The 19,235-nt window shown below is 51.4% G+C and overlaps 1 protein-coding gene across 6 annotated transcripts in view; it reads right to left on the bottom strand.

The window, feature by feature from the left end:
- Positions 1 to 4,000: 4,000 nt before the first annotated feature.
- EIF4E2 (eukaryotic translation initiation factor 4E family member 2) overlaps positions 4,001 to 19,235 on the bottom strand; it is a 57,024-nt gene continuing 41,789 nt past the window's right edge. For 4 of the 6 annotated variants that reach the window (XM_081956138.1, XM_081956136.1, XM_081956137.1 and 1 more), the window contains 2 exons: positions 16,451 to 16,530; positions 4,001 to 4,425 (listed from right to left, as the gene is read on the bottom strand). In XM_081956138.1, coding sequence (XP_081812264.1) covers positions 16,485 to 16,530 — 46 coding nt within the window. In that variant the 3' untranslated portion in view covers positions 4,001 to 4,425; positions 16,451 to 16,484. The remainder of the gene's footprint in view (positions 4,426 to 16,450; positions 16,531 to 19,235) is intronic. The other 2 variants (XM_081956139.1, XM_081956135.1) reach the window with 1 other exon arrangement.

Consider the following 19,235-nt stretch of genomic DNA (forward strand, 5'->3'; position numbering starts at 1 on the left):
GTAATCATATAATCTTAAATACCATTCCTCCATCTTCTAAATAGGCCTTCCTTTCCTTTTTTCTTTTCTTTCTTTCCTTCTCTTTCTTTCTCTCTTACCCGGTAATCATACAACCTTACAGTACCATTCCTGCATCTTCTAAATGGGCTTTTCTTCCTTCCTTCCTTCCTTTTTCCTTTCCTTTCTTTTACTCTCTCTCTTCCTTCCTTTCCTTCTCTTTGTCTCTCTTACCCAGCAATCATATAACCTTACAATACTTTCCCTACGTCTTCTTAAATTGGTCTTCCTTACTTTTTTCTGTTTCCTTCCTCCCCTTTCCCTTTCCTTCCTTCTCCTCTCTTGGGGCTTACATTGGCACCTCCCCCCCCCAGGTCTCTTGCAACCCCCTTCTTTCCCACTCTTTCCCAGCTCCTTGTCTGCCCCTTCCATCCTTGTCATGGTTAACAAACCATCAAGCTTCACTCTCCTTCCTTCCCTCAGTCACTGAGTGAGCCTGAGTCACAGAAAAAGGCACCGGAGATGCGCCAGGCGTTTCTTAGGGAGCAGGGGAATAACGGCAAAGACATCACACACACACACACACACACACACAATTACGTAATGATCCTGCGATTCTGCGGGCAGACACATCCCACCAAATAGATAAGCAATAAAAAAAGAGGAAAGGAAAATCAATGGCGTTTTGCTTTGCTCTTGAGTGCCTTTAGGACGCTTATCCCATTTAAATTACAAGAAGGAAATTTGGTCAAGACTTGCTGGCTTGAGCTCAGCCTACAGGCAGGGAGTTCTTCCTGCTCTGAGAATGGATCCTCTTAGTAAGGGACCCCAGAGCCCCGTTTCTCAACTTTGGCAACTAAGATGATCAAAGGCCTGAAGACTAAAACATAGGAAGAACGACTGCAGGTTTTGGATCTGGCTAGTCTAAAGAAGAGAAGAACTAGGGGTGACATGATAGCAGTATCCCAGTATCTGAGGGGCTGCCCCAAAGAAGAGGGGGTCAAATAGTTGTCCAAGACCAGAAACAAGGGATGGAAACTAATCAGAGAGAGAGAAGCAACCTGGAACTGAGGAGGAACTTCCTAAAAGCGAGAACAATTAATCAGTGGAAGAGCTTAGCTCCAGAAGTCCTGGGTGTTTCATCAGTGAAGGCTTTTTAAGAAGAGACTGGGCAGCCACTTGTCTGAAATGGTAGAGGGTCTCCTGCTTGAGCAGGGGGCTGGACTAGAAGACCTCCAAGGTCCCTTCCAGCTCATTCATTCATACTAAAATATATGGACTTCAACTGCCAGGATTCCCCAGCCTCTGGACTTGGGCCTGTTGGCATCAGCAAGCTACTATGTACTTAGTTGTTTCCATCAGATGTTGTGGAGTCATTGCACATCATCATTTGGGTAGAGGCCATTTGAGGCCCATGGAGTCATGAGGATGTCCTGATCATGGACTCTTGCCAACAAGAAGGCTTTTGAAATGCACTGGCCTCCCTCGTTCTTCTTCTCCTTCTGTTCTTCTTTTCTCGCCTGGACTACTGCAATGCTCTCTACATGGGGCTGCCCTTGAAGAGCACCCGGAGGCTTCAGCTGGTCCAGAATGTGGCCGCACGGGTTGTCATGGGGGTACCTAGGTGCTCCCATGTTACACCCCTTTTAGGCGGCCTGCACTGGTTGCCGGTTGTTTTCCGGGTGCGATTCAAGGTATTAATGATGACCTTTAAAGCGCTCCATGGCTTAGGCCCAGGGTACCTGCGAGACCACCTACTGCCACCAGTAGCCTCCCACCGTCCAGTACGATCCCACGGGGTTGGCCTCTTCAGGGTGCCGTCGGCCAGACAGTGTCGGCTGGTGACCCCCAGGGGGAGAGCCTTCTCTGTGGGAGCGCCTTCCCTCTGGAATGAGCTGCCCCCGGAGCTTCGCATAATCCCCGACCTCCGGTCCTTCTGACGCGCCCTAAAAAGTTGGCTTTTCCAGCAAGCCGGCCTGGCCTGTTAATTTTAACTCATTTTTAAAATGTTATTGTTATATTAATTGGGTTTGTTTTTTGGATACTTATCTAATTTCCTTTTAACTTTTGTGATATGTATTTTTTAAATGTTGTACGCCACCCTGAGTCCTTTGGGAGAAGGGCGGCATATAAATCCAATCCAATCCAATCTTTTCTATTCTTTTCCTTTTCTTCTTCTTCTTCTCTTTTCTTCTCTTCTTCTCCCCCTCCTCCTTTCCTCTTCTTCCTCTATTCTCTTCTTCTTCTCTTCTTCTTCTTCTCTTCCTCCTCTTCTTTTTCATGGCTCTTGACAGGGGACAGGATGTAGCCCAAGCTGAGTGAAAGCAGATTAAGGCGGTATTTGATTTCCAACTCTTATCTCTGGTCTGCAGGAAGTGCTTCCCCAAAGAGGAATTTAAAGCTTGGAACCGACTTATCTCCCAGCCAGTCAGCTGATAGGGAATTATGGGCCTTGTGGTCCAACACACCTGTTGGTTGTACTTTAAATTTGGGCAATGTTGCTGTCAAATCCCCTTTGTTGGTCAATGGATTGGAGGAACATCTGGATTCTTACTGTTAGAAGTCGTCCTCGATTTATGACTGAAAACGAGCCTGCAATTACAGTTTAAGTCACGCCAGTCATTAAGTGGGGGACCATGCCACTGTGCCTGATTTTCCTGACTGTTGTTGCACGGCCATTAAGCGAACACCATGGTTGCTAACTGAATTCCGCAGTCATCAAGCGAACATGGCAATCGTTAAACGAACCCACTTCAGCCAACGGGTGTTTGTTGCTGGAAAGTGGAAGCAAATGTTGGGTTCCCCACCCCCCCAAAAAAAAATGTCATAAATTGGGGCCGTGGGACTCAGCATGCTGGAAATGATTGAAAATGAGGACAGGTTGTCCAGCTCCCAAAATACGATTATGTGATTGCAAGGGAAGCCATTGGAAGTTCAAAACTGGGATATAAGTCTCTTTCAGAGGGGTCCATTGGAGCATCGAACTGAGACCAATTAACCCTGGCCCTTAGACTTATAGACCGCTTCACAGCCTTCCCTAAGCGGTTTACAGAGCCAGCCTCTTGCCCCCAACAATCTGGGTCCTCGTTTTACCCACCTCGGAAGGACGGAAGGCTGAGTCGACCTTAAACTGGATTGAACTCTTGGCAGTGGGCAGAGTTTGCTTGCAATAGTGCATTCTAACTACTGCACGAGGAAGAAGGGAAGGAGGCAGAAAGGAAGGAGTGAGTGAGGAAGGAGGGTAGGAGGAAGGAAGGATGTAAAGAAGAAGGGAGGCAGGCAGAAAGAGCACTAGCCCTTAGATTTATATACTGCTTCACAGCCCTTCTCTAAGCGGTTTAAAGCATCAGCCTCTTGCCCCCCCAAAATCTGGGTCCATCAGAAGGATGGAAGGCTGAGTCAACCTTGAGCTGATCAGGCTTGAACTCCAGACTGCAGGCAGAGTTTGCTTGCAATAGTGCCTTCTAACCCCTGCGCAAGGAAGGATGGAAGGAAGGAAGAGAAGGAGAGAAGGGAGGGAGGGAAGGAGGCAGAAGGGAAGGAGGGAGGGAGGAAGGGAGGAAGGAGGGGAGGAGGAAGGAAGGATGTAAACAAGAAGGGAGACAGGCAGGCAGGCAGAGCAATAGCACTTCAAATTATATCCCTCTTCACAGAGCTTTTACAGCCCTCTCTAAGCGGTTTACTGAGTTAGCATAATTGCCCCCAACAATCTGGCTCCTCATTTTACCCACCTCGGAAGGACGGAAGGCTGAGTCGACCTTGAGCTGCTCAAGATCAAACTCCTGGCTGTGGACAGAATTTGCCTGAAATGCTGCCCTCTAACCACTGAGCCACCAGGGCCCTGGACAATTAATTCCAAAGTAATGCCACCTGGCCCCTCGCTTGCATTCACCCGTTTGATCTGCTGCAAATCCAAGAAGGGACTTACCACGCGGGCTCGGCCGGCTTTCTAAACCAGATCCCCACATCCCCCATTTCACAAACGAGACGCAAGGAGGAGGAGGAGGATCAACTAGGAGCCGAATGGTTTATTGGCAGAGGAAGGGGTGCCAATTCTCCGACGGCCTCTGCCGCAGCCGAGACCCTCATAATACTGGAAACCCTCCAGGCAGACGTGGGCCCTGAACAAGAGGAGCTACCCGGAGGGAAGCCGGGTGGGGAAGGGTCCCCGAGGAACTGCCGAGGACAGTTTTCCCTGCTCGGCACTGGCAGGTCCCTGGTCTTCCGGAAGGTCAGTCTTTGACGTGGGTGAAAAAGCCGTCTTGAAGGGTCAAAGGTCCAGGCCGTCCCGCAAACTTTAACTGCAGGGCGTCGAGGGAGGCGCTTTCCCCCACGTCTCCAGGCCGCACCGAGGAAGAGCCGGTTGGGGTCACGTCCTCACTTCCTTGTCACAATGTGATCTTGGTGTTTCGGAAGCTGGAGTTATCCCTGCAAAACAAAGGAGTAAAACAGACCGTGAGGCTTCCCGCCAAGATGTAATAACCGCACCGAGTTTGTGAGCGACAGGAAACTCCCACGTTTCCCCTGGAAATGAGACCTCCCCGGCAATGGTGAAATCTCAAATTTTTTTTGCCATTGGTTCTGTGGGCGTGGCTTGGTGGTGGGAGGGTCATGGGACTGGGTGGGCGTGGCCAAGTGTTTTTCACTTTTCAAGGTATTTTTTTCCTGCCGGTTCGGGCGAATAGGCAGGTAAAAAGAAAAGCCCAATTGGGCTTTTGAGCGCAGGTGCTAAAATAAGCCCTCCCTGAAAATATTGCCACACAGCAGCAGCTATGAGGTGACCACGCTTGCCGCCTCCTGCACCTCAAAAAGAATAAGACCTCCCCGAAAATAAGGCCAAGCGCTTATTTCAGGGGTCAAAAGAAAATAAGCCCCTGTCTTATTCTCGGGGAAAACACGGTCATGAGCTAAGCTTGGGAGTGGGGCGATTCTCTCCCTTGCAGAAGCAGCAAAATAATTCTTGGAACCCATTAGGCCTCTCCGGTGGCTGCCTGTCGAGGGTGCGCTACAGACTGCCAAGCAACTCTCTTTCTGCTCAGACCCTGAGGGCGCATGAATGCAGCTAACAGCCCATTAAGGGCAGGAAAAGCGCCCGGCCAGCCGGCTTGTTAAGATTTGATGGCCTTTTGCATCATAAAGAAGGTCCCGGCGCAAATGAGATGATGGCGTGTCGAAAGGGCTTCTGGTTAACCCTCGCCATGGGAGGCGGGAAGGAGGGGGCCAAACGTTCCCCCATTTTGGATGCCCTCCAAACCTCACAGAGCACCTTTCTTGTGGCTCTGCGGGCTGGAGGAATGGGGGGGGGAGGGGGAGGGGAGCAGATGGTGGTCTTAAAGACAGGGGTCCCCAATCTGTGGGCCGTGGCCCCACTCGTAGGCCGTTGAGGGGTTTGCAACAGGGCCACAGAAACGGCTGGCAAGACCGTGCAACCGCAGGCACCCCCCGTCCTCATCTGTGTGAGAAGCGGGCGAGCGCCTGCGCTCCATTCGAGAGAGCAGGGTGCGCAAGGTTTGAGTAAATGGAGCTGCTCCTGAGAGTAGCTCACACGGAACCATCCCCTCCCCACACTTTCCCCCTGGTCCACAAACTCAGAACTGTGGGGGAACTCCGGGGTAAGATATCTGGGAAGCATCTACCACGTCAAAACGGTCAGCCTGCAAACTCTCCTTTCACGGGACTGAATTACTCTCCCCTTCCCCCCATGAAGCAGACCACTCTGGTTTCATCCTTCTCCCTTTCATGCACGTCCACCGTGGCCCATTCCTACTTTGTGACTTCTATCTAGAGCCGTGATGGCAAACCTGTGGCACACGGAGCCATTTGTCAAGGCACGTGTCTTCGGCCTCCTTTTGAGACCATTTTTCACCCTCCGGAGGCTTCCTCCGGAGTGTGAAAAACCAGCCCTACAGTTTGGGAATGGACTTCGTTTGCTTGTAGGGCCGTTTTTTTGCGCTCTGGAGGCTTCAAGGAAGCTCCAGAAGCCTCTGGAAGGCCTCCGTTGGGGCGGGGGAGGCTCTTTTCGCCCTCCCCAGGCTCCTATAAAGCCTCACGAGGACGAAAAAAGCACGCCAAAAATGGGGGGGGGGAGCGCTGGTCATGCACGCTGGGGTCGTGCGCATAGCATTATGGGTGTGGCACGCCTGGGTACGACCCCCCTGCGCACCTCCTGCTTTTGGCACGCGAGCCATGAAAGGTTCGCCATCTAGAGCATCTCTCTTTGAAAAGAGCAGAGCAGACTTAACTCATGGCTCCCTACGGGAGGAAGGGGCAATGCGTGTAATAGGCCAAGTCGTCAGATGGACACGGAGCCCTTTGCCAGGCAGGCTCAGCAGCCCGCAGGGAGCCGAAACGATGCCAATCGTTTCCCCCACACCCAGAGAGCACCCCCAAAGGATCCATTTTCGTTGGCCTGGCTGCAGGTTGGCACAGTGCTCAGCCTGGGTGAAACTACAAGCTGCTTTCAGGGTCTAGGACAGGGATATCAAACTCGACTTCACTGAGGGCCACATCAGGGTTGGGTTTGACCTCAGGGGGGATGGGTAGGGGCATGGCCAGCTTGACGTCAGTCATCAAGGCTCCTTATTTAGCCTCTTGCAGCTCTCTGCTAGTGAAAACGGAGCTCTGGGGCGCTGTGCACAGCCCCCCCCCGAACTCTGTTTTCCCTGGTAAGAATCACCGCAGGCCAGTCTTTCACTGTTTTCAGGGAGGACACGTGGGCCAGATCTAAGCACCCCGCACCCGGATCCGGCCCCCGGGGCGACTGCAGCTGCAGCGACGCTGGAAGGATGCTGGAAGGAGAGAGGCTGGCACCAACAGCAGCAGCCGCTGAAAGAGCTGACATGGATGCCAGGAACATCATTAGGACATTGGGTGAGACCCACCAACATCTGGATTTTGGGTGGGGGTCATGAGAGAGCAGGATTGGAATGGAGGTTGGGGGCGGCTGGGGGCGGCCTGGAACACCGGGGGCCACCCGAAGCCCTATATCAGGGCCATGGGTAGGCCACAGGGATGTCTAGGCCAAGACCATCTGCCCCCAAGAACATCGTCCCCCTCCCAATTGGGAACCCCATTCCTTAAGAACTCTAGATTACTTTCTACAAACTCTCTCTATGAACTCCCACCCATCTAGGATCATCTAGGCTGCTACCACCCTTTGGACCATCTCTCTACCACCCAGACCACCACTTGGACGTTCGATTACTCTTCTCTTTTTTTGACTGACCACTCACCATCCACAGCACCTTGACCCCATCGTGTTTTTAAGATCTTTTAAGATTATTTATTCGAGGCTAGATTTGCTCCGCCTGCAGGAGTCCCCCCTCTCGCAGGCATGGCCCTTGTCGCTTGTAAGGGCCCGCCTTGATGACGGGTTTATAGACCCCGAGAGGTGGAAGAAACGGAAGCTTAGGGGGTTTTTAAATAAATGTTTTTTATCCTTTTTAGGGGGTTCCAGGGAGGGTTTTAGGGTGGGGGGGAAATCTGGCCAGGAGGGGGGCCAGTGCCAGGCAAACAGGTGAGTCTAGGAGGGAAGTGAGTGTGGTGGAGGGGGGGAGGGGAAAGAACATTCCAATAGAGGGTTGTCTTATTACATCGGTCGCGGGGAGGAGGGGATGCGAGGACAGGAGAAGACCACAACGTCGGTTGGGAGACCGTGGTTGTTGGTTACACCCGGTCGTTTGTACCAACCCCCGCAATCTAGGTGGTCAGGAACTACAGAGCCAGGGCCTGCGGCTGATGCTCTGCAATGCAAGGTCCGTGACCAACAAGGCCCCCCTCATTAATGAGCTGATCTCAGAGGGGGAGCTGGACCTTGCAGGGATAACGGAGACCTGGTTGGGCCACGAGGGTGGTTTACCCCTCGTGGAAATGTGCCCACCGGGTTTCCGTGCATTCCATCAGCCTCGGGCCCTGGGTAAGGGTGGTGGGGTGGCGGTAGTTATACGGGAATGTCTAGAGCCGAGGGAGTTCACTGTACCTCAGATACCCGGATGTGAGTCCCTTGGTGTGAAATGGGGCCCAGGGAGGCAGTGGGGCTTGCTGATTGTATACTTGGCTCCTCGCTATGCGTCAGCAGCCCTGCCCGAGCTACTCGAGCTGATCTCAGAGACGGCAGTTGAGACCCCCAAGCTTGTGGTTATGGGGGATTTCAACTTGCCGTCGACGGGGGAAGCATCCGAGGTAGCTCGGGAGTTCATGGCTTCCATGACAGCCATGGACCTGACCCAATTAATTCAGGACCCCACACACGAAGGTGGCCACATTCTGGACCTTGTTTTTGTATCTGAACAGTGGACGAGTGATCTGGGAAGAGGGGATGTAACCATTACCCCCCTGTCATGGTCAGATCACTCATGTCTCCGGCTGGACTTCCCTGGCGCTACCCCCCACCGCGAGGAGGCGGAACCAAACTGTCCAAGTTGGTACCGCCCCAGGCGCCTGATGGAACCGGATAGGTTCCAGACGGAGCTTGGGCCATTCCCTGTAGCCCTGACCCGCTCTCGCTCCGAGAACCTAGTGGCCGCCTGGAATAGGGCGGCCACTGGGGCCCTGGACCGAGTTGCGCCTTTGCGGCCTCTCCTGCGGCAACAACCCACCCGGGCTCCTTGGTTTACTGAGGACCTGAGGGTGATGAAGCGCCATAGGAGACGCCTAGAGGGCAGGTGGAGGTCCTCACGCTCCGAATCTGACCGAACACAGGTAAGAGCCTATTCACGGACTTACCTTGTGGCATTAAGAGTGGCCAAACGCAGACATTGCGCCACTCTTATTGCGTCCGCCGATAACCGCCCTGCCGCCCTGTTTCGGGTGACCCGCTCTCTCTTATCACAGAGGACGCGGGAAGCCCCTTTACAGGGCAGAGCAGAGGAGTTTGGGGAATATCTGCAGGACAAAATCGCTCAGATACGGAGCGGATGGGCCCCCTTCAGTGGACCAGAGGAGCCGCCAACAGTGAGTCTTGTGAGACCATTCTGGGAGGAGTTTGATTCTGTTGCCCCCGAGGATTTGGATAGGTTGCATGGACGGCTGCGACCGACCACATGTTTAATGGACCCGTGTCCCTCCTGGTTGGTACTGGCATCCTGGGAAGTGACACGAGGCTGGCTACTGGGCTTGGTGAACGCCTCGTTGGGTGAGGGGTCCTTGCCTGCCGCCTTGAAAGAGGCGGTGGTGAGGCCCTTACTCAAGAGGCCTTCCCTTGACCCGATGGAGCTAGCTAATTATCGTCCAGTCTCCAACCTTCCCTTTTTGGCGAAGGTTGTAGAGAATGTGGTGGCACAGCAGTTTCCACGACAACTTGAGGGATCCGAATATCTAGACCCACGCCAGTCCGGCTTCCGGCCCGGACACAGCACGGAGACGGCCTTGGTCGCGTTGGTCGATGATCTCTGGAGGGCCAGAGATAGGGGTTGTTCCTCTATCCTGGTCCTATTAGATCTCTCGGCGGCTTTTGATACCATCGACCATGGTATCCTATTGCGCCGGCTGGGGGGGATGGGAGTTGGAGGCACCGTTCTGCGGTGGTTCGGCTCCTACCTCTCTGACCGGACGCAATGTGTGTTGGCAGGGGGGCAGAGGTCGACCCTGAGGTCACTCACTTGTGGGGTGCCTCAAGGGTCGGTCCTCTCGCCCCTCCTGTTCAATGCATATGTGAAGCCGCTGGGGGAGATCATCCGTGGTTTTGGGGTGGAGTATCATCTGTACGCTGATGATACGCAGCTGTACATTTCCACCCCAGACCACCCCAACGAGGCTGTCGAGGTGATGACCCGGTGTTTGGAAGCCATCGGGGTCTGGATGGGGGACAACAGACTCAAGCTCAACCCCTCCAAGACCGAGTGGCTGTGGCTACCGGCACCCCGGTTCAGTCAGTTGATTCCATCACTGACCATAGGGGGCGAGCAATTGCCCCCTGTGGAGCGGGCGCGCAATTTGGGCGTCCTCCTAGATGCCCGGCTGTCAATGGATGATCATGTGGCAGCCGTGGCAAGGGGGGCGTTCCACCAGGTTCGCCTGGTGCGCCAATTGCGCCCCCTACTGGACCGGGATGCCCTACGCACGGTCACTCATGCACTGGTGACGTCTCGGCTGGACTACTGCAATGCCCTCTACATGGGGCTTCCCTTGGGACGCGCTCGAAGACTGCAGCTAGTCCAGAACGCAGCCGCACGGGCTATTATTTGGAGTACTAGGTACTCCCATGTAACACCGCTCCTGCGCGAGCTGCACTGGCTGCCTGTGGTCTTTCGAGTGCGTTTCAAGGTGTTAATTACCATCTTTAAAGCGCTCCATGGCTCAGGACCTAGGTACTTGCAGGATCGCATCCTACCACACACTTCCCTGCGACCGATTCGCTCTCACAGGGAAGGACTCCTCCGGGTGCCGTCCACTAAGCAATGCCAACGGGCGGCACCTAGGAGTAGAGCCTTCTCTGTGATGGGCCCAACCCTCTGGAATGACCTCCCCCCCGATATCAGAACCACCACCGACTTCCGCTCCTTTCGACAAAAACTGAAGACTCACCTGTTCCGTTTAGCTGGCCTGGCCCATTTATAGTTTTATTCTACCTCCTGGCAGATATTTTAATTGGGTATTTTTAGGGTATTTAAATATTGCTTTTAACTACTTTACTGCAGATATGTACAGTTTCTTATTGCCTCCTCTTTGTGTTTGTATTTTCTATTTATTGATGTGTTTTTATTTGACTGTACACCACCCCGAGTCCCTTTGGGGAGAGGAGGCGGTATAAAAATCTAAAAAAAAAGTAAAAAAAAAAAAGTAAAGGTTTAGACTCCCCTGGTCTACGACACCTTGCCATGTCCAACTCGCTGCGGGATAACACGCCATCAGACAAGAGTTATTACTAATATCGAAGAAAAGTTGGAATACAATCATTCAGAGCCGAAGTGGCATGGGGGTAAGGATGCAGTCTTGCAGTCTGCCTCTGCTGACTGCCAGCAGTTCGATCCTGATCGGCTCAAGGTTGACTCAACTTTCCATTCTTCTGAGGTCAGTAAAATGAGGACCCAGATTGCTGGGGGAGCAATATGCTGAGTCTGTAGACCAGTGGTCCCCCAAACATTGTGGCTTCGCAGCCCAGTTTGGGGCGGGAGGGGGGGGGGCGGGAGAGGGGAACTGGGTTGCATGAGCATTGGGCCGGGACATATGTGTGTGTGTAACTTGATTTGCCCAAGCTGGCACACACATGCATGTGCAACAAGTGCAAATTGAGCTGCATGCACACATGGGAACACTGGCCTGCCACTTACATGGCCCAGTTGCAAATAGGCAGTGGCCCGGTAGTGGCCCGTGGCCCAGAGCTTAGGGACCCCTGCTGTAGACTGCTAAGAGAGGGCTCTAAAGCTCTCTGAATCGGCATGCAAGTGCAAGTGTTAATTGCTATTAAAACAAGGAGACCAAAGGAAGGACAAAATGAAATGGGAATGACCAAAATTAAAATTATTTTTAAAATGATTTCAAATGATTGAAATTGAATTGTCGAATTGTTCTGTAGCGAGTAATTGGGAAGTGAGTTGTCTCATTCAGCTGCCTTCAAAGGCAACAGCTAGATAAGAGGGAACACCTGGAGGGAAATAATATCTATCTATATCTATCTATCTACCGTATTTTTTGGAAAATAAGATGCACCTTCCCCCCCAAAAAAGTGGTGAAAATTTGGCTGCGTCTTATACACTGAATGTAGCCCCACCCACCCACCGGCCCCCACCCTTTGGCCTCTGCCTCCCAGCAATTTGCCTCCTTGCAGCAAACGGGAAAATGGGGCTTGCAGAGGCAGCAATAGGCTATGGCAATCCCTGCAGCCTGAAACAGCTGATCATTGGGAGGCCCTTGCTGAACTGAAAGTGAAACAGGCTGTTTGCTGCAAGGAGACAAATTGTTGGGAGACAGAGGCAGATTTTTTTTCTTCTAATCAGGCTAAACTGAAACAGGCTGTTTGCTGCAAGGAGGTAAGTCAATAACTATAAATGCCTATAGGATGTTCAATTACCCTTATTTTTTAAAGACTGCTTTATTATTGTTCTAGACAACTTAACAAAATGAAGAAGCTTTTTAAAAGAAATGCTTGATCCGAAGAGGCCCAGTGCTATTGTATCTTCTTTTAAATAGCAGAGAATAACGTATACTTCCAGAAAGCATCTGCACAAGTATAGTCTGAAATGTAACACTACAAACAGTGTATATCTTCTGTACTTTTTGCTGTTTAATGCAAGGAGGCAAATTGCTGGGAGGCAGAGGCAGATATGCCCCCCCCTCCTTGTTTTCCTCCCCAAAAGCTAGGTGCATCTTATACTTTGGAGCATCTTATACTGTGAAAAATATGGTATATCTATATCTATTATCTATTTCTATATCAATATTTCAAAAAAGGTAAAGGCTGGCGCCCACCTCAAGCCCAGCCTTGTACTGTGATTGCTAAAGAAAAAAAAAGGAGCAAACACTTGTGCAACCAAACATTTCAATCCTCTGTAGTCTATCAAGGTGGTTTGAGTACCTGTGTAATTGTTGCACAATGCCAACAAAGCTTGCTACTGATGGAAGGTAATAAAACCAACACCTGGTCAGGCGCTCTTCCTGGACTTTTATTGTGGGGTTTTTTTTTGTGTGTTGTTGTTGTTCCAGGCAGTCCCCTCCCCCACCCCTCCCGACTTCCTGCTCAAAAGTTTGGCATTTTGTAAGCCGAGTTGCTTGCTCCGGCAATCTAAGGTTCCGAGATTAACTAGTTAATGGAAAGCAGATGAACCCACAGGGGGTGGCACATGGAAATCAAGAGAGCGGTCACAACAGCGGACAGTGGTCGCAGCAGTGCAACGTTCATGTGTGATGTGCATAAAACCCAGAGGGAAGGGCTTAAATTGGGCTGCCCTAGCCAAAAGTCTAAATGTAGGCCACTGGTGTCCACCTTTGGCAACTTGAAGACTTGTAAACTTCAACTCCCAGAATTGGCTGGCTGGGGAATTCCGGGAGTTGAAGTCCACTGTTCTGGCCTAGGCTTCCTTAAAAAGCATGAAGCAAAGTCTTGGTCCCGACAAAACCTCTTTCATTTACACGACTGTGAATTCCTTTCATTCAGAGTCAGCAAGGCTTTGGCAAACAAGTCTTTCAGAGGAATGTTTATCCACACGCACCTTATCTCGCTTGGAGAACTGCCAGATTAGCTAGTTTCCATACGAGGGGCAAGGCAAAACTTAGCACAGAGTCTCTTATAGTCACAAACAGAACTTTCCACTCTTGAAACAACCGAAGGCATGAATTGTTTCCTGCAAAAGCCCCCTGCCCGTTCGCGCTTCTTTTGTTTCCTCTGGGAGGGGCCAACCACCTCCAAGGTGTGGCTTTGTGACCCTGCTTTCTGAGTTGTTCTTGTCTTCTGGCAGCTCTGCGCATGGGCACACTGCTGTCTAGTTCTCCCTCTCTGCCTCCGACGCAGCACCCTCGTCTGAGGTTTCCTCAGCCCCCAGGACTGGCCCATGTTTCTCCTCTTCACTGTCACAACATCCCCAAGTCTTCAAGTTGCCAAGGTTGAACCCTGTTGTAGGCACTCCTGATACAGGAGTGTATCTAAGGGAGTCTTCCGTTCTTTGATCCTTCTTCCTCCCATTAGGGCCGGGCGGACACTTAGAAATGAAACACGTTTAGCGACCACAGAGAAGGAAAGGCCCAGGAGGAAGATCTTCGCAGTGGAGCCAACCATCAAGGCAGATCAAAGCAAGGTTGGGAATTTGCTCCTCAGGATCAGGGATGAGCCCGGCCCCCACCTCGCCCTGTGACACCACAAGTAACACGTTGACAACAGCAACAGCAGCAAAACGAAATGAACAAAACATGAAATTAAAAAAAAACAAAACACAAAACCGAAGGGAGCCCTGAAACAGCCACCAGGATTGTCCTGGCTAATTTGGTTTTGGGATGGTCCCCTGGTCCTTCTCCTTCCCAAAACCTGAGGGGCGGGGATCACGATCAGGTGACCCTCAGTGGGTGCTGACGATGCTCTCTGCCCCCCTCAGTCTTCGGGGCATAGACATTTAATAGCAATAACAGACTCATACACTTCATAGTGCTTTACATCCCTCTGTAAGGGGTTTATGGAATCAGCATATTGTCCCCCCCAACAATGTGGGTCCTCATTTTACTGACTTTGGAAGGCTGAGTCGACCTTGAGCTACCGTGTTTCCCCGAAAATACAACCTGTCCTGAAATTAAAGCCTTGCTACATTTTTCACGTGGGCAAAAATATAAGCCCACCCCCGAAAACAAACCCCCTGGACAACCCCCCCCCCCGGCCAGGCAAAGCACTGTTCACTGACATAGCGGTATCCTGAAGGCGCCAAGCCACAGGAGCCGGGTGGGGGGAGAAAGGCGTTCACATTGCTCGGTGCCTTCGGGATACCGCTAGGTTGGGGAGTGGCGTTCTGCCTGGCCAGAGGGGGAAGTTGCCGAGCGGCTGCTCCCTTGCCTCAACATGTCCGGGTCCAGCTCTCCCTGCAGCAGCCGCTGCCGCGCGCCCGAGCATAACGTCTTCTCCGTAAGAGACTCTGTAAGAGTCTTCCGGACAGTCTTCCAGCAGCCAGCCAACAACCACAGAGCGCACTCCTAGAGCGGCTGCTGCTGGAAGACTCGGCAGCCGAGTTTGGGAGTTTGGAACTGGAGAAGACGTTATGCTTGGAGCCCGGCAGCGGCAGCGGATGCAGGAAGAGCTGGGCCCGGACATGTTGAGGCTAGGAGGCATGCCTGCTGGGGGTGGAACAGGCGCCCGCGCAACCCTTCTCCAGCCTGGCAGAGCTCCATGCACTGACCTAGGGGGTATCCCTTATGTGCCAAGCCGCGGGAGCTGGGGAGCGGGCAGAGCGCCACGTGGTTTGGCGCCTTAGGGATACCCCCTTGGTCAGTGAATGGTGCTCTGCCTGGCTGGAGAGGGGGTTTGCCGTGCAGTTGCTCGTGATCTTGGTCACCTCATGGCTGCTTCGCCCTTGAGGATGTGCCCGGCTCTTCGGGAGCCAGTTTGCAAGGGAGCAGCAACCCCAAAACAATAAGCCCTCCCCTATGATAAGCCCAAGGCCATATTTTGTAAGTAAAAAGAAAATAAGACCCTGTCATATTTTCGGGGAAACATGGTAGTCAGGATCAAGCTCCTGGCAGTGGGCAGTGTCAGCCTGCAATCCTGCCTTCTAATCACTGCGCCACCATTCTCTTCTTCCCTCCCTCTTTCAGCCGCACTGACGCAGCAGATAGAAGGCAGCAGTTTGATTTTGACCGGCTCAAGATGGACTCAGCCTTCCCAGGTTCGTCAAATGAGGATCCAGAGTGTTGGAGAGAATCCGCCAATTTGTAAACCGCTTAGAAAGAGCCACGGGTGGTATTCACTTACTTTCCCTACCAGTTCGCAAATGTGAGTGCGCGCATCCACGCATTCGCTCGGCCTTCCGCGCATGCGCTTTGATGGCACGCATGGCTTGCATGCCTGCGCGTGGCTTGAAAATGTGCCGAAATAGGACAGCATAGAGCCGGGTTAACCCCTCCTTAAACCACCCACGATTCCCACTGCTATCGAAGCGGCTGAATACCATCTGTAGGACTGTAAAACACTATAAAGCAGTATACAAGTTCAAGTGCTATTGCTATTCTTTCGCTGAACCTCAGTTCTCCAACAGACACACTTTTGTGGCAGCAAGTCAATCGGCCAAATTGGATGGAAGACTCTGGGACCACGTGGCCACACCTGCCAGAAGACCGTCTCGGTTTGTGTGTTGCGTTTTGAAAAGGGGAAATTTGGAGCGGGCAGGTTGTGCCCGGACTGCCGGTTTGCCACCTCCGTTGGCAGGTGAGGTGGTAAGCTGGCTGGACTGGGGCCCTTCCACCCTCCCCAATCGATGGTCCCACATCCACACAACACAAGCAAGCGAGGGGGATGTACCTCTCAGCCTTGGAAGGGCTTCGGCAACAAGCCAGGCGCTCTCTCACAGGGGTCAGGTAAGGTGTTATTAGGGGGCCTGGATGCCCCATGAATTTATCCTGCCCCCCCAAAAAAAATCTCATCTTCCATGAGACCCTCCCATAAAGGATCATCCCCTGCAGGTTTCCAAGCAAAGGAATAAAATATCTTTAGTTTGGTTAAGGATGGGATTTAACATGGCTGGTTCAGAGCTGCTCGGGGGCAAAAGAATTTGGCTTGGTCACATTTAAAAGACACCTCTCTGACCCTGTAAGGGTGAAAAGTGGCATACTTTTTATTTCAAAAGAAAAAGCCATGGATTAAGGGAAAAGAACTAGCCAGCCTGGAGTATCTCAAGGCTGCAGGGTTTAGAAATGGATCTGCAGCTCCCTCGGAGTGAGTGCGAATGGTGCCGGGGGGGGGGGGAGGGAGGGAGAAAGAGGGCAGAACCTCTGGCTGAGAGGTACATCCCATAATGGTTTAAGAAGAAAGATGATGCCCTACCCTGGGCCTGTGAGAGGGAGGGAGGATGCTCATTTCAGCGGCCGCTGATGTTCACCAGGCCATGAAAGTCTTCCCAGGCCCTGGCAAGCCAGAGGGTGGGGGGGTTAGGATGGGGGGTGGGGGGGTGGGGAAGAAAACCAATGGGGAGGGAGGGGGAAGGAGGAAGAAGTGGGGTGAGGGGGGGGGGAAGGCAGGGAAACATACACACAAAAGAAAAGAAAAACACAAGCACTTCAAAACCAAAGGTTTAACTCTGGATAAGAGACAAGAGAATCACGGGTGCTTTTCAAAGTAGGGGGTCTTTTCAAAGTAGGGGGTCTCCAAGCTTGGCAACTTTAAGCCTGGCGGACTTCAACTCCCAGAATTCCCCAGCCAGCAAAGCTGAAGCCCCAAACTCCAGGGAGAGGAATTCTGGAAGGCCTTCCTTCCTTCCTTCCCCCATCTCCCTCCCTCCCTCCCTCCCTTCTTTCCTCCCTCCCTCCCTTCCTAACTCCTTCCTTCCCCCATCTCCATCCGTCCCTTCTCCGTCCTTGCCTTCCTTCCTTCCTATCTCCCTCCCTCCCTTCTGTCCTTCTCTGTCCATCCCTTTCTCCCTTCCTAACTCCTTCCCTCCCTTCCAACTCCCTCCCTCCTTCCTCCCTTCCATCTCCCACCCTCCCTACCTAACTCCTTCCTTCCTTCCATCTCCTTCCCTTCTCTGTCCCTCCCTCCCTTCCATCTCCCTCCCTCCCTCCCTCCCTAACTCCTTCCTCCCTTCCATCTCCCTCCCTCCCTTCCTTCCTAACTCCTTCCTTCCTTCCATCTCCTTCCCTTCTCTGTCCCTCCCTTCCTTCCTAACTCCTTCCTCTCTTGAAGATTTGTGGATAAGCTGGCTGGGGAATTCTGGGAGATGAAGTCCACCAGGCTTAAATTTGCCAAGATTGGAGACCCCTGTTTTAAAGCAATTTTTGGGGGGGAGGCAAAGTTCTCCAGGTTGGCTTGTTTGGGAAGGCTGAGATGCAGCCCCACCAGGCCTGGGACTGAAAGGCAGCTGGGACGCTCCCCCCCCCACTTGCCCACCCCACGGAAGCAGAGGGGATCTGGCTCACATCCACCCTCTTAGTCCCTCATCCCCCTTCTCCTCTGCCCCCCCCCCATCCCTGTAAAGCCCCCCCTCCAGGAACCGGACTGCAAAGTGCCAACCTTTTCACCTGGTAGTGGAGGGCCCCATGTCCCTCCACCCTCATCCCACCAAGAAGCCGGATCACCAGTTGTTTTGGTGCTGCTGATGCAATGGCATCGCCCCCCCTCCTCCCCCACGGGGGCACACAGCCTGGACTCTGCTTGCCTTCGAGAACAGACTGAAGGCCGGCCGTTCCGACAAGACTCTTTGGGATACAGGGGGTCCTCCAACTTACGACCACACATTGAGCCCAACGTTTCTGCGGCTAAGACAGCGAGTTGTCAAGTTGAGTTTGGCCCCCGTTTAACGGCCTCCCTTGCCGCGGTTGTTCAAACGAATCACGGCAGTTGTTAAAGTGAATCGGGCTCCCCCCACCCCACCCCCCTTGACTTTGCGTGTCAGAAGAGATCGCGCGACCGTGGGACACTGCGGCCGTCATAAATACGAGCCGGTGGCCGAGCACCTGGGTTTTGATCACATGGCCATGGGGATGCTGCAATGGTTGTAAAGTGAGAAAAAGTTTCATAAGGCAATCCCCCCCCCCCCCCCCCCCGGTTTCAAAGTGTTTCTATCAGGAGAGCTTTGCTCCCTATACGCCATCCATCTGGTCAACCCCAGGATTCATTTTTCTCCCCATGAACATGTCTACATCCAAAGTGGTGCTGTTTCTCTGGCTCATAGAATAGATGTAGGTATACGGAGACTTATTTATTTATTATGTTTGTCATGTTCATGTAGTGTACATTGGAGGTGGTGACCCTTTGAGAGCTGTGTGACATTTCATTGTAATGTATGCCAATTAATGTACTTTCAAAGTGACAATAAAGCTGCCTGTCCAATTTTCCAATATTCTATTCTATTCCATTCTATTCCACTTCATATTCCAATATTTATATTATTCTATTCTATTTTATTCTATTCTCCAATATCTCTTCTATTCCATTCTATTCCATTCCATATTCCAATATTTATTCTATTCTATTCTATTCTATTCTCCAATATCTCTTCTATTCCATTCTATTCCATTCCATATTCCAATATTTATTCTATTCTATTCTATTCTATTCTCCAATATCTCTTCTATTCCATATTCCAATATTTATTCTATTCTATTCTCCAATATCTCTTCTATTCCATTCCATATTCCAATATTTATTCTATTCTATTCTCCAATATCTCTTCTATTCCATATTCCAATGTTTATTCTATTCTATGCTATTCCATTCCATATTCCAATATTTATTCTATTCCACTCTATTCCATTTCATATTCCAATATTTATTCTATTCTATTCTCCAATATCTCTTCTATTCCATTCTATTCCATTCCATATTCCAATATTTATTCTATTCTATTCTATTCTATTCTCCAATATCTCTTCTATTCCATATTCCAATATTTATTCTATTCTATTCTATTCTATGCTATGCTATTCCATTCCATATTCCAATATTTATTCTATTCTATTCCATTCTATTCCATATTCCAATATTTATTCTATTCTATTCTATTCTCCAATATCTCTTCTATTCCATTCTATTCCATTCCATATTCCAATATTTATTCTATTCTATTCTATTCTATTCTCCAATATCTCTTGTATTCCATATTCCAATATTAATC

This window comes from Natrix helvetica (genome assembly GCF_964273705.1).
Source record: "Natrix helvetica genome assembly, chromosome: 5".
Lineage (NCBI taxonomy): Eukaryota > Metazoa > Chordata > Lepidosauria > Squamata > Natricidae > Natrix > Natrix helvetica.